The sequence below is a fragment of the Marmota monax genome, unplaced genomic scaffold, assembly GCF_021218885.2.
Source record: "Marmota monax isolate L192 unplaced genomic scaffold, Marmota_monax_Labrador192_F-V1.1 WCK01_AAM20220418_F8-fsc01382, whole genome shotgun sequence".
NCBI classification, from domain to species: Eukaryota; Metazoa; Chordata; class Mammalia; order Rodentia; family Sciuridae; genus Marmota; species Marmota monax.
In genome coordinates, this window is record NW_026694598.1 from 34481 (window position 1) to 60395 (window position 25915).

General features: G+C 38.8%; 1 protein-coding gene and 1 long non-coding RNA gene across 2 annotated transcripts; one reads left to right on the top strand and one right to left on the bottom strand.

The window, feature by feature from the left end:
* Positions 1 to 13873: 13873 nt before the first annotated feature.
* Positions 13874 to 25804, bottom strand: LOC124077597 (uncharacterized). The gene is made up of 2 exons (XR_006846675.2): positions 25689 to 25804; positions 13874 to 18288 (listed from the first exon to the last, which is right to left on the bottom strand). It is a non-coding gene; the product is annotated as an uncharacterized LOC124077597 (long non-coding RNA).
* Positions 19279 to 25445, top strand: LOC124077596 (P antigen family member 3-like). Its single transcript, XM_046422042.2, has 5 exons — positions 19279 to 19347; positions 20195 to 20293; positions 21010 to 21118; positions 22059 to 22184; positions 25335 to 25445. Exons 2-5 carry the CDS (start codon positions 20210 to 20212, stop codon positions 25355 to 25357), a joined length of 342 nt encoding a protein of 113 aa, XP_046277998.1. The 5' UTR covers positions 19279 to 19347; positions 20195 to 20209; the 3' UTR covers positions 25358 to 25445.
* Positions 25805 to 25915: the final 111 nt, after the last annotated feature.

The following is a 25915-nucleotide window of genomic DNA, read 5'->3' on the forward strand; positions in this document are numbered from 1 at the left end:
CACAAAGTAAAGCGGACTCAAAGAGATTAACCCTAAGAAGCTCAAGCAGGAAGTATTTGGAGGAGATAAGATTCAAAACTGGGTCCAACTGGGCATTCTTCACATGAGCTTCTGCTGACTAGGACAGTCTAATTCAGGGAGGCACACATTCCAAGGCTAATCCAAACATTGCTTCAGCACTTTACCAGTCACAGGGTTCTTAAACCATCCCCCTTGCCACTTCCCTTGCTGTGCTTGATTGGCCATTGCGATGGAGTGAGCATGAGGAGGAATTTCCAGGTCAGCCCCTTTCCTTGGCAAATGAGCACTTAGTAACAGGAGAAAACTGATAGCCACAGCCATGTTACATGGCACTTAATCAATCCCCTTTGGGCCATCAGTTGGCAGGAGCTCAGAGGGAGGAGAAGGGTCAGGGTTGTGTGCAGTAGATAGGGCATGCTTACAGAGGAAGGTGGCAGGATGAACAATGGTCAGCATGAGGGCTCGTGGAGAATGGGTGTAACATTCATAGGTGTAAAGGGGGATCACCCTTCCCCACCCTACCCTTATCATCCACCTTGTTGTCAGCCTATCTCTGCTCTCCTGACAGATGTGTAGCAGATTGGAAGCCCCATTTCCTTGTTCCTTGGTTGGCACATGCACCACATTCAAGAACCTATACCCTCAGTCTTACAAGGTGACCTGGGCATGTAGCTAAGCCTCCAGACAGCCATTCCTTACGACAATGCTACCTCTGGAGATGTAGTGGGCATCATAACAAGACGGCTGGCCCCTACCTATTTTAGTGGATATAGATTCTTGGTCTTCTAAGGCAACATAAAAACAATTATTAATTGAATTAGCACAAGAAACTACTTTTACTGAGTCCTGATTATATTCCAAGCACAGTTTAATACATTAATCTGTTTCATCTTACAAGAAAATTCTGAAGTAGGAGACTCCAAAGCCCATTACCATTTTCTTCTGGTGCATTCCTATTTTATTATAGATAACTCTGTAATATTGTTAGCAATGAGGGAAAACCATGGTTCTTCATGTTAGACCAGTCTGTTGTCTAGACATATTGTTATCGTAAATTGACAGGACTATATATCTAAATCCATTTGTGCTTCTTTTCTTCTTTTTTATGTAATTTTTAAAATTTATATATGACAGCAGAATGCATCACAATTCTTATTACGTATATAGAGCACATTTTTCATATCTCTGGTTGTATACATAGTGTATTTACACCAATTAGCATCTTCATACATGTACTTTGGATAATAATGATCATCACATTCCACCATCATTAATTACCCCATGCACCCTCCCTTCCCCTCCAACCCCTGTGCCCTATTTTAAGTTTGTCTATTCCTCCCATGCTCCTGTTCTCTATCCCACTATGAATCAGCCTCATTATATCAAAGAAAACATTCAACATTTGATTTTGGGGGATTGGCTAAATTCACTTAGCATTATCTTCTCTAACTCCATCCATTTACCTGGAAATGCCATGATTTTATTCTCTTTTATTGCTGAGTAATATTCCATTGTGTATATATGCCACTTTTTAATCCATTCATCTATTGAAGGGCATCTAGGTTGGTTCCACTGTTTAGCTATTGTGAATTGTGCTGTTATAAACATTGATGTGGCTGTGTCCCTATAGTATGCTGTTTTTAAGTCCTTTTAAGTAAGAACCAAGGAAAGGGACAGCTGGGTCAAATGGTGGTTCCATTCCCAATTTTCCAAGAAAACTCCATACTGCTTTCCATATTGGCTGCAACAATTTGTAGTCCCACCAGCAATGTATAAGTGTACCTCTTTCCCCACATCCTTGCCAACACATACTGTTGTTTGTATGCATAATAGCTGCCATTCTGATTGGAGTGAGATGAAATCTTAGAGGAGTTTTAATTTACATTTCTCTAATTGCTAGTGACGATGAACATTTTTTCATGTATTTGTTGATTGATTGTACATCATCTTCTGAGAAGTGTCTGTTCAGGTCCTTGGCCCAATAGAGAACACAGAGACTAACCCACAAAACTACAATTATCTTATATTAGACAAAGGTGCTAAGAACATGCATTGGAGAAAAGATAGCCTCTTCAACAAATGGTGCTGGGAAAACTGGAAATCCATATGCAACAAAAATGAGATTAAACCCATATCTCTCACCATGCACAAAACTCAACTCAAAATGGATCAAGAATTTAGGAATACAACCAGAGATGCTGCATCTAATAGAAGAAAAAGTATGCCCTAATCTCCATCATGTGGGATTAGTCCCCAATTTCCTTAATAAGACTCCTGTGGCACAAGAGTTAAAATCAATAATAAATAAATGGGATGGATTCAAACTAAAAAGTTTCTTCTCAGCAAAAGAAACAATCTATGAGGTGAATAGAGAGCCTACATCTTGGGAGCAAATTGTTACCCCTCACACATCAGATAGAGCACTAATCTCTAGGGTATATAAAGAACTCAAAAAGCTAAGCACCAAAAAAATAAATAATTCAATCTTTTCTTCTTTTTGCTGCTACAAATGAGGAATGATGTGTTGAACTGAACTCCTATTCTGGTATTCAAGTGGTGCTATTTCAGTATCTGCAGGACTGTAGAGCAGTGTCCCAAGATGAGAGAGTCACAATAGTCAACAATGCACTATGATGGTTGTTTGTAATCAATGTGGCTTTACCTTGTCACAATTGAGACCAATTTGGTGAGATGTTTGCAATTAAAAAGAGTTGTAAGTAGGGCTGGCACTGTGAGGGGAATGTCAAAATAAGCACAGAATGAAAGAGTAGGTAATGATTTTAAAAGGACAGTACCACTTCTCTGCCTCCCAGTACATTGCATCTGCCTATGTTCTTGCCTCATCTGCAGAGTGCCACATATGTCCCACATACCCTAGTCACCCTGATCCAGAGGCTGCAAGGAGACATTCTGAAGCACACACTTGTGCATTCAGTTGTCCATGCACAAGGATCCCTGGAACAACCCATTACTGAGACTCACAGTTCTGGGCCAGTGAGTGGGCTCCACCAATGATACTGTGTCTCAATTTATACTCATTTGTTTGTTTTTCTCAGGAGTCAGATGAATTAAACTATAGTTTCTCTGGTAACCAACTTGGATCTTTGTCTTCACCAATGGTCACTGGAAGAGAAAGAGCTGGTGGGTCATGCATTCCCATCAGTCCTGGAATTTCCAGCTGGGCACTTGCCTGAGCTGAATGCCCAGTGCTGATGAGTAGAAAAATGTGGCCCAGAAACAGAATGCATGTCCCATTCCAGCCCTGAGATTCTTCGCCCTCCCCTGCCTGATGAAGTCTCAGGTGAGAATGGAAATGTGTTTTGTCTGAGAGCTCTGTCACAGATGTGTGCTGGGGGACCTAAGAGGTAGGGGACATGTTGAGATCCTCTCAGAAGGGACTCAAAAGAGTCTAGAGTCACAAAGAAGGGCTGCTGTCCAGCATGGAGATCGCAGAAGACAAGCATATCCATGAAAGGCTCGTGGCTCTCACACAGGGTTCTGTGATTTTCTCCTGCAACATGCACTGCTACAAACATGTTTTCACACCAGCTCCAAGGAGCAGGCCTTGGGAAGTGGATTGTGTGCTGGTAAAGGACAGTGGAGCCTGGCATCTCTTGGGAAGGACAATGGTAGGCCCCGAGGATGCCCCACTAACCTCAGAACAGCTGTCATCAGTTTCTCCATTCTGTGTCTGTCTTCTGGTCCTCCCCTCTGCTTTGATTGGAAGGGCTGTTTAAGGGGGTTAAATTGTCCTGGGTTAAAAGAAAAGAAGAAGCAAGGAAGCCCCATTCTCCTGTTCTCCTGGACTGATAAGAGACTGAGCAGAGAGTGAGCCAGTGGGGTTGGCATTCAGAGGTGCCACTCAGCATGGGCACATTCAGTTATTTGTTCTCCCTAAGTGATCTGAACTTCGTCATGAGGCTATACTCTCTCTACTAGATACTAATGGAAAGCAGCATTGGATGTACGTCTAAATTGGTGTCATCTTGTGGTACCATGTGACTGGTCCATTCGGATAACCAAATAGGAGAGAAAGCCAAATTTAACCCATTACACCAACAGCTGTAGGAAAAGCTCTCTGTAAAAATAAGCTCAGAATTCAAAGAGATCATCTTTGAACTCTCAAACAAGAGCAAGGCTGTAAAAGGGATTAGAAGGTGCCCCGACACCAGCATGAATATGCACACCCAGAAAGCTTCACACCTAAGCATTCAGTTCCCAGCATCATGTGGAAACTTGTAAGGATACTTGAATACCAGATACTAAATCCGTGACATGTTCACAGAGTTAGCAATAGGGGCATGTCTGGATACAGGTTCAAGTCTGTATCAATCGTGGAGGCCTATGCAACATATTGATTAACGTCTTGTCCTTCAATTGATCACAGATATATCACCTAAATAGCAGGTTAAGAATAGGGTTAAGAATAGGGTTAAAAATAAAAGCAAGGCAGGGAAAGGTATTCCTTTTTTGTGGCTTTAATGTGCACACCAAGAATTCCACAGAGGTTATTGTGGGGAACATATGCATTGCAAAACTTCTCATAGAGGTGGAGAGAGATTCTTCAAGCATGTCCCACACTGTGATAAGAAATCAAGAAGTCTCAGATTACCCTTAATTTAGCACCTTAGGGAGCCATACTACCTTGCATCTTGATCTCGCCTGGAGATCGCAGCATACAGTACCAGGGAGGAATGACCCGGCAATAATCCCTGTGAATGATTGTTACAGTGAGGTTGCAGGAACTTAAAGGCAGAGAAATCCCCTGGCCAACATGGAGAACCCAGGTGGACCACTCCACGAACTAGGCACACAGAGCTTCATAATGCACATAGAATCCCCAATTCCCACTTTTGCACAAAAATCACCCCACCCCTGCAAAGAGGGTTTTGTCTGCTAGTCAAGGTGCTCTGGTACCAACCTCTCTTCAAAAACAGAGGTCACTGGTTCCCAGGCCAGTCAAGGAATGTGCAGAGTTACTAAAGTCTGCATCGGAGGAGCAGAGCTGGGTGAAGTCTTTGTAATTAATGGTGTACCAAGGACCTTCTCCTTGTGCACCAGGCAAATCCTGTGAATGCACAAAACTGTGACCTCTGCCAGGGGGTAATCTGGCCACAGGCTTGGAAAGGACACTGTCCTAAGGTGGTAGCTGTGCTCACAGGCCCACAGAAGAACACCCAGAGCCACCTAGGTTTCCAATGGAGGAGGAAGTGAAAAAGTAGGACAGAGAGAAGGCTTGATGCTTTGGCCACAGTGACTGACCTCCATGCAGTTATTTTTTAAATGTTTTCATCAGTGCCTTAGAATTATGCTTAATAGTGGGGCTCAATATGACATAATTGTACACTCATGGAATATAAATTACTGCATTTCAGTCCTCAGTGCTTCCTCTTTCCCTCTGCCCCTCTCCTCCCAATCTCCTTCCACTACTCTGATGTTCTTCCTTCTATTTATTTGGTATTTGTTTGGTGCTTCATATATGTACATAGTGTAATTTTGTCAGTTTCATTCCACATTTCCTCCCTTATCCCATCATTCCTTCCTCCCCTCAATGCCCATCTTCTGCTCTACTGATCTCCTCTAATTTTGTGGGATCCACCTTCCCTTTTCCCCCCTTGCTCTGGACTCCATGTATTAGAGAAAATATTCAACCCCTGACTTTCTGAGTCTAGGCTATTTCACTTAGCATCATGTTCTCCAGTTCCATCCATTTGCCCTAATTTCATTCTTCTTTATGGCTGAGTAAAACTCCATTGTGTATGTATTTACCACATTTACTTAATCCACACATCTATTGATGTGCACGTGGACTGGTTGCCTAAATATGGGATTGTGAATTGCACTAGTATAAATACCAATGTGCTAAAAAGACATTTCAAAAAAAAAAAAAAAAAAGAAATGCAAATTGCCAAAAATGTCCAACATCTCTGGCAATACAGGAAATGCAAATCAAAACTATATAGACATCCTATCTCACTCCAGTTAGAATGATGATAGTGTAATTCAAGAATACAAATATAACAATCTTCTGTTCCTTTGGTGTCTGGAGCCCGCCATTTTTTCAATCTTTTTGTAGGCTTTCTATTCTGGATCCGGAGCCCAGGTTTCTGTGTTATGCAGAAGCTGAAAACAAATCACAGGGAGAACCCTGAGAACCCTGAAAGCCAGGAAATGTAAAGCTTGGCCCGCACCTGGAACAGGCCCAGCGACCCGCCGGCGTGGTAGTCACGTCACCCCAATTGGAGTAGGGGCAGAGCAGAGCCGCCTCCTGCACCCGGAACAGGCCCAGCGACCTGCCGGTGTGGTAGACAAGTCACCCCAATTGGAGTAAGGGCAGACCAGAGCTGCTGCCCGCGCCTGCAAGGTAGGCAGACCTGCGACCGACCGGCAGAACAGCCCAGAAGACCGCGGGCATGGTAGACACATCAAACCAAGTGGAGGAGGGGCAGAGCAGAGCCGCCGCCAGCACCTGCAAGGTAGGCAGACCTGCGACTGAACGGCAGAACAGGCCCAGCGGCCCATCAGCGTGGTAGACAGATCACCCCAATTGGAGAAGGAGCCCAGCCACCGCCCGCCCCTGCAAGGGAGACTTTTCAACTATACAAGAGCAATATAAATATATAGGGGGAAAATTTCAATAACACAACAGTTTCACCAAGCAGAAAGAAACGCGAGCAGTATGAAAAGACAAGGAAAGAAAGGACCACAAGCAATGCAGGTCAACTCAACTTTAGAAGAGGTAATAGGTGCAGCAGATGGAATGTCAGATAAAGAATTCAGGATATACATGCTTCAGATGATCTGCAGTCTCAAGGAAGACATTAGACTGCAAAATCAGACAATGAAAGATCACTTTGACAATGAATTACATAAACAAATCCAAGAAGCAAAAGATCAACTATACAGGGAGATAGAGGTTATAAAAAACAAACAAACAGAAATCCTAGAAATGCAGGAAGCAATAAACCAACTTAAAAACTCAATTGAGAATACTACCAGCAGAGTAGAACACTTGGAAGATAGAACATCAGACAATGAAGACAAAGTATTTCAACTTGAAAAGAACATAGACAGCTCAGCAAGACTGTTAAGAAACCATGAGCAGAACATCCAAGAAATATGGGATAACATAAAGAGACCAAACTTAAGAGTCATTGGGATACAGGAAGGTACAGAGGTCCAAACCAAAGGAATGAGCAATCTATTCCATGAAATAATATGAGAAAACTTCCCAGACTTGAAGAATGAGACAGAATCCCAAATCCTAGAAGCCTACAGGACGCCGAATGTGCAAAATCATAAGAGATCCACACCTAGACACATTATAATGAAGATGCCCAACATACAGAATAAGGAGAGAATTTTAAAAGCTACAAGAGAAAGGGAGCAGATTACATTTAGGGGTAAACCAATCAGGATAACAGCTGATCTTTCAACACAGACTCTGAAAGCTAGAAGATCCTGGAATAACATGTTTCAAACACTGAAAGAAAATGGGTTCCAACCAGAATTGTGTATCCAGCGAAATTAAGCTTCAGGATGGAAGATGAAATTAAAACATTCCACGATAAACAAAAGTTAAAAGAATTTGCAGCTAGAAAACCATCTCTTCAAAACATCCTCGGCAAAACATTACAGGAAGAGGAAATGGAAAATAACAATGAAAACCAACAGTGGGAGGTAGGACAGTAAAGGGGGGGAAAATAATCAAAGAGGAAAACAAACCATGTATAGTAACAGAAATAAACAAATATGGCTGTAAGAACAACCCATATCTCAATAATAACCCTAAATGTTAATGGCTTAAACTCACCAATCAAGAGACACAGGCTAGTAGAATGGATCACAAAACAAGACCCAACAATATGCTGCCTACAGGAGACGCATTTGATAGGAAAAGGCATACATAGGCTGAAGGTGAAAGGTTGGGAAAAATCATATCACTCATATGGACTTCGGAAACAAACAGGAGTGTCCATACTCATATCAAATAAAATAGATTTCAAGCCAAAGTTAATCAAAAGGGATAAAGAGGGACACTACATACTGCTCAAGGGAACCATACACCAACAAGACATAACAATCATAAATATATATGCCCCAAACAATGGTGCAGCTATGTTCATCAAACAAACTCTTCTCAAGTTCAAGAGTCTAATAGACCACCATACCATAATCATGGGAGACTTCAACACACCTCTCTCGCCACTGGACAGATCTTCCAAACAAAAGTTGAATAAGGAAACTATAGAACTCAATAACACAATTAATAACCTAGACTTAATTGACATATATAGAATATACCACCCAACATCAAGCAGTTACACTTTTTCTCAGCAGCACATGGATCCTTCTCAAAAATAGATCATATATTATGTCACAGGGCAACTCTTAGACAATATAAAGGAGTAGAGATAATACCATGCATCCTATCTGATCATAATGGAATGGAACTGAAAATCAATGATAAAAGAAGGAAGGGAAAAGAATACATCACTTGGAGAATGAACAATAGGTTACTGAACGATCAATGGGTTATAGAAGACATCAAGGAAGAAATTAAAAAATTCTTAGAGATTAATGAAAACACAGACACAACATATCGGAATCTATGGGACACATTGAAAGCAGTTCTAAGAGGAAAATTCATTGCTTGGAGTTCATTCCTTAAAAAAAGAAAAAACCAACAAATAAATGATCTCATACTTCATCTCAAAATCCTAGAAAAAGAAGAGCAAAACAACAGCAAAAGAAGTAGAAGGCAAGAAATAATTAAAATCAGAGCTGAAATTAATGAAATCGAAACAAAAGAAACAATTGAAAAAATTGACAAAACTAAAAGTTGGTTCTTTGAAAAAATAAACAAAATTGACAGACCCTTAGCCATGCTAGCGAAGAGAAGAAGAGAGAGAACTCAAATTACTAACATACGGGATGAAAGAGGCAATATCACAACAGACACTTCAGAAATACAGAAGATAATCAAAAATTATTTTGAATCCTTATACTCCAATAAATTAGAAGATAGTGAAGGCATCGATAAATTTCTTAAGTCATATGATCTGCCCAGATTGAGTCAGGAGGATATAGACAACCTAAACAGACCAATATCAATTGAGGAAATAGAAGAAACCATCAAAAGACTACCAACTAAGAAAAGCCCAGGACCGGATGGGTATACAGCAGAGTTTTACAAAACCTTTAAAGAGGAACTAATACCAATACTTTTCAAGCTATTTCAGGAAATAGAAAAAGAGGGAGAACTTCCAAATTCATTCTACGAGGCCAACATCACCCTGATACCTAAACCAGACAAAGACACTTCAAAGAAAGAAAACTGCAGACCAATATCTCTAATGAACCTAGATGCAAAAATCCTCAATAAAATTCTGGCGAATCGGATACAAAAACATATCAAAAAAATTGTGCACCGTGATCAAGTAGGATTCATCCCTGGGATGCAAGGCTGGTTCAACATACGGAAATCAATAAATGTTATTCACCACATCAATAGACTTAAAAATAAGAACCATATGATCATCTCAATAGATGCGGAAAAAGCATTCGACAAAGTACAGCATCCCTTTATGTTCAAAACTCTAGAAAAACTAGGGATAACAGGAACATACCTCAATATTGTAAAAGCAATCTATGCTAAGCCTCAGGCTAGCATCATTCTGAATGGAGAAAAATTGAAGGCATTCCCTCTAAAATCTGGAACAAGACAGGGATGCCCTCTCTCACCACTTCTGTTCAACATAGTTCTCGAAACACTGGCCAGAGCAATTAGACAGACGAAAGAAATTAAAGGCATCAAAATAGGAAAAGAAGAACTTAAATTATCACTATTTGCAGGTGACATGATTCTATACCTAGCAGACCCAAAAGGGTCTACAAAGAAACTATTAGAGCTAATAAATGAATTCAGCAAAGTGGCAGGATATAAAATCAACACGCATAAATCAAAGGCATTCCTGTATATCAGCGACAAATCCTCTGAAATGGAAATGAGGACAACCACTCCATTCATAATATCTTCAAAAAAAAATAAAATACTTGGGAATCAACCTAACAAAAGAGGTGAAAGACTTATACAATGAAAACTACAGAACCCTAAAGAGAGAAATAGAAGAAGATCTTAGAAGATGGAAAAATATACCCTGTTCATGGATAGGCAGAACTAACATCATCAAAATGGCGATATTACCAAAAGTTCTCTATAGGTTTAATGCAATGCCAATCAAAATCCCAACGGCATTTCTTGTAGAAATAGAGAAAGCAATTATGAAATTCATATGGAAAAATAAAAGACCCAGAATAGCAAAAACAATGCTAAGCAGGAAGTGTGAATCAGGCGGTATAGCGATACCAGACTTCAAACTATACTACAGAGCAATAGTAACAAAAACAGCATGGTACTGGTACCAAAACAGGCGGGTGGACCAATGGTACAGAATAGAGGACACAGAAACCAATCCACAAAACTACAACTATCTTATATTTGATAAAGGGGCTAAAAGCATGCAATGGAGGAAGGATAGCATCTTCAACAAATGGTGCTGGGAAAACTGGAAATCCATATGCAACAAAATGAAACTGAATCCCTTTCTCTCGCCATGCACAAAAGTTAACTCAAAATGGATCAAGCATCTGATTTTGCAGTCTAATGTCTTCCTTGAGACTGCAGATGATCATCTGATGGCATTAGAGCAGATTATGCTAAGTGAAGCTAGCCAATCCCTAAAAAACAAATGCCAAATGTCTTCTTTGATATAAGGAGAGTAACTAAGATCAGAGTAGGGACGAAGAGCATGAGAAGAAGATTAACATTAAACAGGGATGAGAGGTGGGAGGGAAAGGGAGAGAGAAGGGGAAATTGCATGGAAATGGAAGGAGACCCTCAGGGTTATACAAAAGTACATACAAGAGGAAGTGAGGGGAAAGGGAAAAATAATACAAGGGGGAGAAATGAATGACAGTAGAGGGGGTAGAGAGAGAAGAGGGGAGGGGAGGGGAGGGGAGGGGGGATAGTAGAGGACAGGAAAGGCAGCAGAACACAACAGACACTAGTATGGCAATATGTAAATCAATGGATGTGTAACTGATGTGATTCTGCAATCTGTATATGGGGTAAAAATGGGAGTTCATAACCCACTTGAATCAAAGTGTGAAATATGATATATCAAGAACTATGTAATGTTTTGAACAACCAACAATAAAAAAATTTAAAAAATAAATTTTTAATTTGGTTCATCATTTCTTTCATTTTGAGTATTTCCGCTTTTTTTTTTTCAGAACTCTGCCTCTTTATTGATCTTTCATTTCCTGTATTTCTCTCTGTATTCTTTTCTTTTTTCTTTTTAAAATTTTTTCTTTTTAAAATTTTTTCTAGTTAGTTATACATAACAGCAGAATATACTTCATTTAATTGTACACAAATGGAACACAACTAATCATTTCTCTGGTTGTACATGATACATAGTCTCACTATTTATGCAAACATACACATATGTAGGGTAATGCTGTCTGTTTCATTCCACCATCTTACCTACCCCCATGTCCCCTTCCCTGCCCCCTCCCCTTTGCCCAATTCAAAGTTCCTCCATTCTTCCCATGCCCACTCCACACATTATGGATCAACATCCACTTATCAGAGAGAAACATTCAACCTTTTTTTTTTTTAGGGGGGGGGGATTGGCTTACTTCATTTAGCATGATATTCTCCAACTCCATCCATTTACCTACAAATGCCATAATTTTATTCTCTTTTAATGCTAAGTAATATTCCATTATATTTATAATATTTCTTTATACATTCATCTGATTTCATTACTTATACCATCCTTTACTTTGCAGATCAGTTTTAACTACATACACTCTAAACTTATTCTCTGTCATTTCTTCCTCTGTGGTGTCAATGAATTCTATTATTGGAGTATCTTGGTTTGTTTGGGGCAATTTGTTCCCTTGCTTTTTCATGTTGTTTGTGTGTTTACCAATCTAACAATGTAATTCTGAAGCAGTAGAGTTTCTACCCTGTGAACTTACAGTGTTCCTGAAGTTTTCCAGTAACTCACTGTTTAGGGAAAGACAAATAATAACAACAACCAATGCAAACAGTATACAATTAAACCAAATAGTTCCTACCTACTATTATGTCTACAGTGTTAATAATCACAATAAACATAAATGATAAGATCAGTCATTGCCTACAAAAAAAAACAGCAAGTTTGCAAAAGGGTGTATAATTTCAAATGGTAGACAGGGAGAGAACAGAAGTGATATAAGATGTAATGATTATGAAGGTAGAAGTAAGAAAAGAGGTAAAAATTAAAGGAATAGTGAAAGAGAACAATAAAGATTGATGGTTAGCAGAAGAAAAGAGAAAACAAGGGAAACAGGTAAGAAAACAATGTATAAAATATAATTTTTTAAAAAATTAAAAATAAAAATACAAGAATATAAAAAAAAAACTAAAATACACTAATCAGACCTCCTAGTTCACAAAAAAAAAAAAACCCAAAAAACTAATCAATGAAAAGTATCTGGCTTCAAAGATGCTAGAACTGAGAAAAAACTCAAATATGAATATGTACAAATGTTCTTGTACCATTAAGGTCACAATCAACTGAGAAAAAGAAATTTGAAAAAAGAGCTTTATGAAAAGTTAAATAATTATTTCCATTGGAGTTCAAAAGATTCTCAGTTTATCTTCTCAGTAATTTTAGGGTCTTCTAGAGTGTGATGCTCCACTCTCTGGATTGCTGGAGTAAGAGAGGTGGAGTTCCTGGAGGCAGGGTTTGGGCTTAGGTGGTCTCCAGGCCCTTGGCTGAATGGCAATTTGTCTGGAGATTTTAAATCAGCACACCTCAAGTTCCCAGTACTTGCTGGTCCACACTGGATGACTGTACCTAGGGGTCACCCCTGGGTTCCACTCATTTGGTGGGGGATCCAACTTTTAGTCCTCTATATCACCTTCAGACCCCATGTTTCCTGGTCTCAGGTTCAGTCTCCAAACAATCTCTCCCATACCCACCCTTCTGCATTCCTGGGCAGATGCATCTCTCCCAGCAGGGTCCTATAAGCAGTCAGATTGGAGAGGGAGGTGTAGAACTGGGTGGATTTCCATGACTCTACATGTTTGATTTTCTCCTGGTCACTTGAGCACACTCTATGCCATGCAGTATGTGATTACTGGGCCTGTATTTCAGGCCTAACTCAGGTTTGCCAGGAATTGGGCCCCTCAACTGCCAAACCCTGCAGAGTTGCTGCAAAATGGTTCTTTCCTTTGTCTTCCACAGGCCACCTGGAGAGACGGTGGCTCCTTTTCCCACATACAGATATTATACAAATCTTTCAGGTTTGCTGGACAATGTCCTTGATCTCTAAACACACCTAGATCCTCTAAAAAATTTGAGTTCCTTTAATTCCCTTATCCCTCCACTGTGCTCATGGAGGGACCATTCTGGCTGGTGCTCCTGGCCTGGCCCTGGCAATGGCTGTGCCACTGGGGATTTCTTCCTTATTTTATTATATCCTATTTCTTGAGTTCAGGACCTGCTTTGAATGTTCAGTTTTAAATTCCAGTAAAGTTCCTCCACTTTTTTGTTCACTCAAATTGCTGAGAAGCTGCCTGTCTTCTTTTTTGGTTTCACTCCACAGAACAGCCAGGAAAGCAACCCCCTCTATTCCTCCATCTTGAAAACCTCCTAATGTTGCCTTTTGATGTAAAATAATGTCTGTTTCTTTTCTGAGTAAAAAAGCAATGGATGCTCTGTACAGAAAATTATAAAATATGGAAGAATAAAATAAAAATCATCCACAAATTGAACACTCCAAAGTAAACAATTGGTTATTTGTCTACCATTTCTTTTATGATCTCCTTATTTCTTTAATCACATACATATAACAAAATGGCACATTGTACCCCATCAATATATGCAATTGCTATTAAACAGTTAAATTTTTTAAAAGAGAGAAAAAATTTAAAACTCATCAAAATCCTTGGAAAATATATACTTGGGGAAAATATTCCTCATACAATAAAACTAATGGGTAATTTTTTATACACATACTCTCAATGAAATTTTGAAGAGAAACACTTTAAATCATCATGAAAATAAAAGGATAAATAAACAAAATTAAGATGAAAATCAGCTCCCATCACTAAAGTTCAAATCACAAAACTATAGGAACATTATTAGAAATTCCACTAATTTAAAAATGAAAAAGCAAGCATTGAGACATTGAGATAAAATTTTCTCTATCAAATGAACAAACATTTGATCTTTTTAGGAAACTTTTGATATTCCCTGGATATCAGTCAAATGGTATAGTGAAATTGGCTATTTTATACATTACCCCTTGATGAGATGTTTTTATTTTCTAAGACTCTGCATTTTGAAATTTCTTCAGAAGCTACATGAAAAAACTCTTTAAATATAAATGATGTGTTTCATTTGGGTAAATATTCACTTGTAACTTTACAGATAAATGTTCTTTTATGATGCATATATTTTTATTTATATTGGTCAACATAAGAAGAATGTAAAAGATTTCCATATATATTCTACTTCATAATATATTCTGTTTTAAGATTTACAAAATTGATTAGAATCTACACATTGGAAAACAGTATAATGGATCATGGACACCCTCAATGGTGAATATATTGGGCTATAAAATTATTCTTACATACACATGAAAACCCAATTTTGTAGTCCTCCTTTGCACTCAAGTGTTTTCACACTAAAAGGCTATCCTTGATATGGGTCCTGCAGGGTTGCCACAAAACATAATCCCCAATACTTCCTGTAAGATTTATCTGCAGATAGTAGTGTCTGTCTTGAACATGGTAAGCATCACATGGAGAGACAGGAACTGACAGGCAAAAGGGCTGACAGGTGGTTTCTTGTGTTCTCAGCATCATATGGAGGCTGTGCTTGGGCTGAAGTGTACGTTAATGTCATGCATTACTCTGCTGTACTGAGGGTACCTCCGTCATCTTAGTGTGCTCCTAATTCATGAGAATTGTATTTAACATGGTAGGGAATAGATGAATAAATATCAGACACCAGTATGAGATTAGGTGGTGTGGATTACAGCACTCTTTTGACAGTGACCCAGAATCTGTAGACATTTTCTGACCTTCCTGCATCCCTGGGTCCTATGTTAAGCTAAATTTGTGTATAGAATCCTTGCCTAGAAGATGGGGAATATTGGTCATGTGAGGAATTGAGGCATACCTCCGGTAGAGGTGCTGCCATGGATTCCTGCCCACAATCCTGACTTAACATCCTTGAGAGAGTCCTTAGGATCATGCATCAGGAAATTCTTGTCTCTACAAGGTATTCCATACATTTTGCTGTTTCCAATGTTTCACCAGAACTGTTTCACAACTTTTCACATCCAAATCTAATTACAGTCCTTCGAACACTTCTGGTTGTTCAGGGATAATCTCTCACAATAATGGAGACAGGAAGCTAGAGATGGGCATCAGTTGAAGCCTGCCCTTATAAGCTGCCATAAAGCCATTCACAGCTCATCAAACACAAATCCTCAGGACGCACAACCTCCAGCTATCTGATAGCAAATATTTGACTATTTGCTAAGTAGCTGCTTGTTGAAAGTCTAAATCTGGGACTTAGCATCTCCCATTGGTTGAGTGCTTTGCAGTGTACTACATTAAAAACTAGAATGAAGAATGGAAAAAAAAGGAATAAACATTGGTAATGATAATACCTTGCTGAGAATGACCAAACAAGATAAAAGATAAGCTAAATATTGTCATGAGATAATGAGATAATGACTGCTCTCATTGTGTGTGGGGTATATGTGTGTGTGTGTGTGTGTGTATAATTTTTAAAATTTTACAGAACCATATGCCTATTCATGGTACTGATTAAGGAAAGACAAAGACTGAGAAATTTCTTCTTTCTGCTCAGTATATTTCTTAAGAGAAGCCCAGTCACATGGAAGGTATAGAAGCCACTGCAACACTGTATCCTAACTTACTAACAGAAAGCTTTCTGCTAATCAGGGTCCCCTTCTTCTCTTTACCTTTCATGAACTATTTTCTGTCATGGGACGTTCAGAAGATGCCCAGTGCAGGAAAGGGATGAGATGGAAAGCATGAGAAGAATTCATCAAGATAACAGAAAGTAGTTAAGAGTTTATTGGAGGGAGATATGCTGTACCCTGACAGTGGGAGCAGTGACAAAGGAATCTTGCCCATCCACTCAGAAGGGGAACTTACATACTGCCATACTAGTGTCTGTTGTAACGTGGATGTGTAACCGATGTGATTCTGCAATCTGTATATGGGATAAAAATGGGAGTTCATAACCCACTTGAATCAAATGTATGAAATATGTCAAGAGCTTTGTAATGTTTTGAACAACTAATAATAAAAAAATAGAAAAAAAGAAGGGGAACTTAGCTTATATGTGCTTCTAAGTTATTTGCCTTTGGTGGGCTTTTTTCTTTTCTGTTAAACAAAGAGTGATTGACAGATTCCTGTGTCTTGCCTATAATGTTTATTCTGCATGTCCCAGAAAGCTTGTTCCTGGTTTACATTAGATGTATGAGATGCAAATAACATGTATGGTGCCTCAAACAGGGGCTTTCCCTATTGGGATATTCTAGAGCAATCTTGGATCTAAGTGCATGCTCCTCGGGATGGTCAGGCAATCATTTTGAAAAAAAAAAAAATGGATCTTGCTGTTTACACTTTGGGAAAGTTAGCTTCTTTGATCATGCAATGAAGCACGATGAGAGGGAGCTCTTAAACCTCATGTCAATTCTGCTGATAGAGGTGAGGTGGGACATAAGACAATAGTTTATTGGAGGCAGATATACTGTACCCTGACAGTGGGAGCAGTGACTCATTTCCCACACTAAACTGAGAGGTATATAAAAGGAAGTAATGAGAACTGAAAGTATCCACACAGCCCACTGTTCACATAAACCAGAGTTTATATGCCACTGGTTACATTAACATAACTATACTAATGCAGGAATCTCTTACCCAGGAAAGTAAAGTTCCCCAAAACTTCATTGTTCATTTCACCAGCTGCAGGAAAGGCCCATCACTCCACAAACAAAAGTGTCAAGTGACATTTTTTCACCCCAACATTCTTTCAAACTTGTGTTTCAAAAGCTGCATCTTCATTACAGAAACACTTGTGCTACATGTCCTCTTCAACATGTGGATGCTTAGAAAGTTGACCTCATAGAAGTGGAGAGGAGAACAGAGGTCAGCAGAGGCTGAGAGGAGAAGAAGGGAAGGTGACAGACAGAAGGTGGATATTGGCCACCAAAATACAGTTAGATAGAAGGGATACATTCCAGAGTACTATAACAGACTAGGGTGAGTATAGTTAACAATTGGCTGTGTATTTCAGAATTATTAGCAGATAGATTTTGAAACTTTCCCATACAAAGAATGGATAAATCATTGCGGTGAAGGAAATGCTATTTACCCTGATTTGATTATTACACATGATATACATACATACTGAAATATCATGTTATATCCCATAAACACACAAATAATAAGGGTCAATTACAAATAAATTAAAAACTCTGAGCTTCCCTGTGTCCAACAACCTTGAATCATTACATCACAATTCCTTCCCAATCCCAAACCCTTAAAAGATCCCCTCCTATGCTAGACTTCAAAATCCAAATGAATATCCTTTAAGCCTTTCCATCTCTTTGGTGCCACTTCCTCTGCTGAGGTACTCTGCTCCCTTATAGCACTGAGTGAAAACTTCAGCTTTGGCATATGCTACAAGTCATTGGGCTAATATTGGAGGATGATGCTCATCTGTATATGATGAGGTAGCCATTACTGCTGTATACCATGTGACAGTAGCCTTAACCTAGATGCTAAGACCAATATCTATGTATATTTCTGAATATCCTGGCTGAATGATGACAGATATAGTCAGAAATTTAAATGTACACATTTTACTCTCCTCAAAGACAACAAATCTGAATGCATTTATTATCTCAGTGTGGGAAAAAGACATTGAAATGATGAACCCCCTCCCACACACACACACACACACACACACACACACACAAGAAAAGAAGGAAAAGACAAAGCAGCAGCAACAGCAAGGAAAGAACTTTCTGTTCAAAATACATACAAAGATACATATGAAGGCCAGGCACTACAGCACATGTCTACAAACTTAGTGACAAAGGAGGCTAAGTCCAGAAAACTTCACTTTTCCAGGCCAGCTTTGCAACTTCCACGAACCCCTGTGACAAAAGGAAATATAAAAAGTGATGAGGATATTTCAGTGGTAGAGTGCCCCCATGTTCAATCTCTAGCAGGGTCAATTAAAAAAAAGAAAGAAAGCAAGAAAAAGAGGGCTGGAGTCCCAGCTAAGTGGTAGAGCACTTGCCTAGCACATGTGAGGCACTGGGTTTGATCCTCAGCACCACATAAAAATAAATAAAATATTGTGTCCATCTACAACTAAAAATAATGAAAAATAAAATAAAAAATGCGTATTAAAGCAAATCCCCAAAAAACAAATGCCAAATGTTTTCTCTGATAGAAGGAGGCTAATTCATAGTGGGGTAGGGAGCGGGGTCATGGGAGGAATAGACAAACTTTAGATAGGGCAGAGGGTTGGGAGGGGAAGGGAGGGAGCAGGGGATTAGCAAGGATGGTAGAATGTGATGGTCATCATTATCCAAAGTACATGTATGAAGACACAAATTGGTGTCAACATACTTTATATACAACTAGAGATATGAAAAATTGCGCTGTATATGTGTAATAAGAATTGTAATGAATTCTGCTGTCATTTATGTTTTAAAACTCAATAAAAAGAAAAAGAAAAGAAAAAGAATGAAAGAAAAAAAGAAGAAGACTTGATGATAAGGACCACTCAGGTTCCAAGTCTGACCTGAAAAGAAAGAAAGAAAGAAATACATATTAAGTTCCTTATTAAGTATTCCTTTTAAAGTGGGCCTTTCTGAAATACATCTTGTCCTAAAGATAAGCTAGCACTTTCTAATCTCAAAGTAGAAAAAGTAAGATCCAGCAAGGGAAACAAAATTTTTTTAAAAAAAGGTGTTGGGTGGTGGTTGCGTCAGAGTCACATTCTGCAAGACAGAATGTCTCTGCTGAGGCTGGAAAAAGCCCAGCCCCCCACTCAGGGAGCCTGACTCAGTGCGCATGCTCCCTGCTGTGTGTCAGTTACTGCACATGCGCTCTACTGCCTTCCTAGTGTTCCTAGAGCTATGCCAAGGCTGGTGGTGTCTTTCTTCTTTGGGTAGTATTCATTCTTTCTTGCTGATTGTAAGCAGGTGAGTCCTTAGGTCAGACTTGTAGAATTATGAGGAGGCACCAGCTGGCTTCCAGCACTGGAAGTGGGAGGGACCTGGAGGTCGTCATCCTTTTCAAAGGTGACACCATCTCCATGGGCATTTGCTATCCTGAAAGGGGCTGGGAAGACTTAGGTGGACTGTGGTGAGGTTGGCTACCTTTATAGCTGGGAGGAATGTTGGAGGTGGTGATGAAGTTATTGGAATCCTGGAGGTGTCTTCCAGACCCATAGGACACATTCCCAAGTCCCAAGTGGGGACTCTGGCGGGCAGCAGGTTGGGAAGTGAGGAATGGGCATGGAAACATGGGCACAATGTGGGATTGTGACTGCATCCCTTAGATGTGCAGAGCACCAGTGGGTGGCATAACTAGTGATCTTTATCTCAATATCTCACCTGTGCTCTCAATGGTACCAAAACGCCCATAAAGGCTTTGGGAGGGAATTAAGGAGAGTGTGCCTTCAAGAAAATTGTTATTTTAGGGACTAATGGACCTAGTTGTTGGGAGTGTGTCATAAGCAGTAGCCTCTTGAATTTTAATTCTCCAGGAGTATTTTCCTACATGTCTCCATGATGGGAAATCCACTTGTCCAAATGAACCTCATCCAAAATGTAGGATGTTGCCCTGTGCCTTAAGGCAATTTCTCTGCCAGCCTGGACAAAATAAAGGCTCTGCAAAACACTGGGGAAGAATGCAGAGATGCAATTATCCTGGGATTTACTTTGGAGAATAATTCTACATTTTAGAAAATTGGGCATTAACTCAGGGCTTTGGAAATAGTCACCTATGCCATCATATTAAATGTGTATTTCAAATCACATTATGTAGCTTTCAGTGTGAAATATGAAAAGACAAGGAAGACCAAACCCAAAATCTAGAGAGACAAAAGATGAACAAGAATCTTCTCAGCCTGCTGAGGCTGTGGTCGTGAGTGCTTTCATATTTGATGTTTTCTATTAACAGAAGCTCGTTTTTGAGAAATGTTGTTGATATTACAGCTAGACGGGTAATATATTTCCATGATGGTAAGGGATGATGGTTGGTGTCATAAAGGAGACTTTGATCCAGGAGGAGTCTGTTCTGCTGTGGCCTGGATGGATGCTCTTACATTCAAAGGAACTATGAGTGATGATTTCCTTCTGATGCTTACAATAGATCCCATGCATCCATGTCCATGTATATTCAAATCCCTTATAAAGTCACTGCAGTTAACTCCTGTGGGAATAACCTCAGCATGAGAAGACTAGCTTTGTTAACAAAAAGAAAAAAAAAAAGAATAAGAAGCTAGGCCTGACAGCACACACCTGTAATTCCAGTGACTTGGGAGGCTGAGGCAGGAGGATTGCAATTTGATGGCCAGCCTCAGCAAATTAGAGAGACCCTGTCTCAAAAATAAACAGGACCAGAGCGATAGCTCAGCGGAAAGCATACTCCATTACCAAAAGTAAATAGGTAGGTAAATAAATAAATACAGCAGAATCAGGTTGAAAAATGGTTTTTAGCCTTCATGTAGTTTGATATATATATCAATACCTTATGCATTTTTAAGTTGGTATTTGTATTATCAATAAAATTTTGTTTTGTTGATGTCAATACAAGTTTAGATTTTATTTCTGTTTAGATTTACACACATCTTCCAATAGGCTCAGCAGTCTGGTAATGAACCATCTGAAGAAGAGGAACCTCCAAGGGAAGGTCAGGATATGGCACCTGATCAGGAGAGAGGAAGTGGAGGACAGCCTGAAGCTCAAGGTGATGGGAAGGGCAAGAAAAACACCTGTGGGTAAGGTGCATGTGTGAATCATGACAGTAACACTGGAAAAGGATACAAGCATTTCTTGAAAGTTGATTAGGAAAGTGGAGAGCAGAGTTGGCAGGTTTGTACTTTTCCTTGCTATAAAGATTGTTGCTGTTTCCTTGGAGGCTTACTCTGTGTCTTAGAAGCCTTGCTATCCAGGGCTGGCTCTGCATTAGTAATTCCAAGGAAATGTTACTCCTAAGATTGTACATGATTTCTTAGTCATTGAATTAAAACTGGAAGCACCTTCTTACACTATCATGTGTAGGGAATCCCAAGTTAACATATCTAACATAATAACATAACAATAGCATAATGAAGCTTGTGTAGATGGGTATGTTAACTCATTTCCTGCTTTCAAAAACCAGGGCATAGATGTAGAGACTGATCAAGGAACATTTGCCTGGTGGAGACAGAGCCTTATCAACATAACATTTAGTATTTTCTCATGATCTATCCTTTTGTAAGAAAAAGTGAAGGGTTTTGCTTAAAATGCTTAATTCTTGGATATCTGTAGTGTCAAATCCCTCAGTACTGCGCTATAAAGGGATGAACAGTTGAAAGAGCAAGTCAATGAATGATAACCACTCTTTCTTTGATTAATGTTGTTTTACTGTATGATTGGTAAAAGCTGGATAATTCAATATACTGGCATACAGGTTGCTATACTAGTCTGTATGTAAGTACCTTTGATGGGTATTTGGATACTTTTAGGATTAGAAACAAAAATATCCAATGTTTCTATAGGTATTTATTCGTTGCATCCATGGGAGAAAGTCAGAAGTCTTCCATCTTGCTGATGTCACTCAAGAACATTTTCTTTTTTTTTTTTTTTACTAATATCATTTAATAGTCCCAGTAATTCTTTTTTATTTTCACCTTTTCTTTTTTAAGGGGCTGGCCTGGAAGTTAATCTCCTGGAACTGCTTCAGCCAAAGACTGGAGGTAAAAAAGGGGATGGTCTTGATGTCAGGGGGGAGTTTGTAACCAGTCTGGAACCCACTCTGGTACCAGAAGCAGGTATGTGATCCATGATGTTGCAAAATTATGTAGATTTGTTTTCCACAATATTTTGTCTTCATTAATGTAGAGATAACATTCCTACTACATTAAAAACACATTTCACACATACAGGTTCTTAAGCAAAGTGGTTAGACCTCAGATACCTGACTTTCACTTACAAAGACAAGCTAGGTCTAAACCATCAAGTAAGAAAGCAATTTCCAACTTTGAAGTATATGTCTCTTTAGCAACCAGTAGCGATTTTCAGATTGGTTTCATTACTTTTCTTTTTAACTCATACAGAATGTGGTTGAAATATCAGTTCCTACAAAACATGCTGATGTACTGAATAGACTCTCATACCAGACCTAACAAAATTGATGGGAATCTGAATGAATCCTTAACTTCTAAATTGATCCTTTTTGCACTTATGAAAAATAGTGAATTCAAATCATATATTAAAATCATCTCAACTGCTGATTATTGCACCCTCTGGTTCTGTTGGATAGAATGGGGAGGTGGTCTTTTTTTCATGATTCAGTTATCTTGAAATTTGCGTTTGAATGAAATTACACCATATGAATAGAGATTTCACTGCTTCTAAGCAAATGAGCATCCACTCTGCCTGACGTTTCCCTTTTTTAAAATTCTGTTTGGAGATCTGAATGTCTGTTCTCAGAGTCTGTCATATTCTGAATTAGATGTCTATTAGTAAATAATGGCATTTTCAGTCCTTCCCCCAATGAAGCCTGAAATGACAGAATAATAACAAGAGAACAGGCAGTCTAGTTTCTATTTCTGTGGCTCATGATACAGGAAGAATGAAAGGCGATCAGAGAGGGTCAAGGTAATTGTGAGGAAGATGCCTATGCTATACAAATACTTGTCCCCTTCTCATACTTGATGAAGTGATATTTCTGTTTCTTCTTCCATTCCTCCCTCTCTTCCTTCTTTTCTTCTATTCTACAACTGAATAAGATTTTTTTTTCTGTGTAGTACTGGGGATTAAAACCAAGATGCTCTACCACTGAGCTACAGCTCTGTCCTTTTTTATTTTTTATTATGAGACAAAGTCTCCCTAAACTGCCCAGGGTGGCTTTGAACTTGTGGTTCTCCTACCTCAGCCTCCAAATAGCTGCAAATACGTGTATGTGTCACCTTCCCTGATCACAAATTTATTCAGTTCACAAATATAAATATTCATTAGCACCTACTGCACAGAGCAGCCCGAATCCTTGCAAGGAATAGTGAAGGTGAGTCAGACATAAATCCTGCACTTAAGAGCCATGAAGTATAGGAAGGAAGGTCAGGCAGGAAAAAGAGTGAAAAACACCACAGGAATGACCCTGGTGAAGCTACAAGGAGGCAAAATAATTTCCAGCTTCAAAGGAAGAATTGGTTTTCTGACTGGAAGACTTCTGGCCTTTTATCTCTCTTTGATTCACTACAATGCAGACTTTTTAAAATTATAATTATCTGTGTCTATGACTTGTACAAAATAATGGGTTATGATTTGGCAGTTTCAAATGTGCATATAATGTAATTTTTCTACTGTGACAATGGACATTATATTATACCATCTTGTCTACCCATACCATATATTATATAGTACATGTTTTTACCTTGAGATGTTACTGGATAAATGTTGAAGTTCAAACACCATGGAGTATTGCTTTCTTTGTAGTCCACTTAAGTATGATTTATAAATGTGTTTTCCAAGTGGATGACCATAAGTTATGAGGGCTTCTGAATTTAATGAAGCACTTTGTATCAAGGGAAGAAATTACACTAGTTTTCTAAATGCTTTTCCTATGCAATGCTAAACCTTCCTATTTGACTATTTATGGTAGAAAATTGTTTTCTGACCACTTCCAGAAACCTAATGAACATGATTATAACACAGTCTTAGGAATATCATACTTTAAACGAATATGATGTTAAGATAAATGTCAAAGTATGTGATCATGCTATATACAAATATATGTAAGAGCAACAGGATAAACCTAATGGAAAGGAAAAGGGGTACTTAATGAAAGACCTGTATGAATGATAAAAGGAGCCAGTAATCCAACTAATAAATGACAAGATTGCTGGTGATCAAGGTCACAATTCAGATTTCATAATGTAAAAGACAGTGGAAAAATCCCAACAAGGAAAATGAGCAGGATACTAACAGATAGCAAATATATCATGTAATTTAAAGGGAATACATTCTTAAATTCTGATATTTTAAATATATGAATGAAATTGCTATGACACAAGAGCACACATTATTTAGGACACTCCAGTAGTACATGAATCTAAACATCACTAATATCTAGAAAAGCTGTTGCCATTCCAAAGCAATTATTAGATATAAATGTTTCCTTTTGAATTTATCTTACTCTCCCTCTCCCTCTCTTTCTCCAGTTTTCCTTTGTTTTCATTTAGTTTTTGATTGCCATACTATGAGACATGGCATATACCTTCTTCTCATTTGAATGTTAAAACTAATGGTCAGAGCTGAAAACTAATGTGACCATATAATTTATTTTTACAAAGTAGAGTGCTTTTGAATGTAAAAAAAAAGAGGTGCTATTCATATTCATGGATGTAGTATAGGTGAAAAATAAAGAATCATGGTCACCATCTTAGAAATCATCCAGGGGTAATCTAGCCAAAACCAACAGTTTTCCACAGACAAATGAAATACTTAAATTCCCTTTCACATCATGTATCCAGTTCCAAATGTGATATTAACTGTATATCCAAATTATTATTTCTATCTAAAACATTTTAATTATACTTTTTTTCTTAATTCATTTTATTTTTTGTGTTGCATAGATTTTTAGTAAAAATGTTCCAGATTTTTACTCTCTACTTAAAATTATCTTTGCTTTTGAAGATGAATTTATGTTTTATTAACTGTTTTTAAAAGTCAGTCTCTTGATTTTCTGTACCATTAGAAAGTATGGTGTGTTATAAGAATAGTGATAACATCCAAGACTATAAGTCTCTCTTCAAGGTCTCCACAGAGGTGTAACTGAATGTAAGCCAAACAGTGACACGCACGGATCTTGATTTGGTCTGTGTTACAGAACCAAATTTCTGGTGTTATTGATATGTTTTTAATACCCCATAAATCGAGTTCTGCTGATAATGTCCCCAACTGTTATGCTTATATTACAGGTGAAGGGCCACCTGAGGTATAAATGAAGACAAAGTGAAAACACTGCAGGCTGTTGTTGTATTGGATATTTGACTTCCAATTCTCCCAATAAAATTACAAATTTCTCTAAAGAGGTCTCACTTGCCTTGGCTTTTTCCTAGGTATTTGATACCATTGAAAACTGTATCAGTTTTGAAATTTTAAGTTCAAAGCAGAATGTACCACTGCTGGTGTGTACGCATGTCAGGGTCGTATGTTGATTTTCTTTCTGACAACCATGCTAGATATGCTTATTCCACATTTATCTCTCGGTCCCCACTGCGCGGGTGAATAACGAGTTAGAACAACAAAAAACTATCTTGTTAGGAACTTACAGCAAAATGGGGGTGCACCGAAACCTAGAGGAAGGATTTCCAGCACCGAGGTCCGGTAATTGAGTCTCATACACTAGCCAACTGTGCAACCGGAGATCCGGGCTGACTGATCCGCGCGGCACACCCCGCGGCTACAGACAGCGGGGAGCCGCAGAGAAGCGACCAGCAAGCAGGGAGATTCCTGCAGATTCTGTGGAATCCTGACGCCTGAGCACTCACGGAGCCCC

Coding starts and splice junctions, on each gene's coding strand:
- LOC124077596 (XM_046422042.2), top strand. CDS start 20,210: ATGAAAAGACAAGGAAGACCAAACCCAAAATCTAGAGAGACAAAAGAT. Junction 20,294..21,009: donor AGCCTGCTGAGGCTGTGGTC/GTGAGTGCTTTC, acceptor ATCTTCCAATAG/GCTCAGCAGTCTGGTAATGA. Junction 22,185..25,334: donor CACTCTGGTACCAGAAGCAG/GTATGTGATCCA, acceptor CTTATATTACAG/GTGAAGGGCCACCTGAGGTA.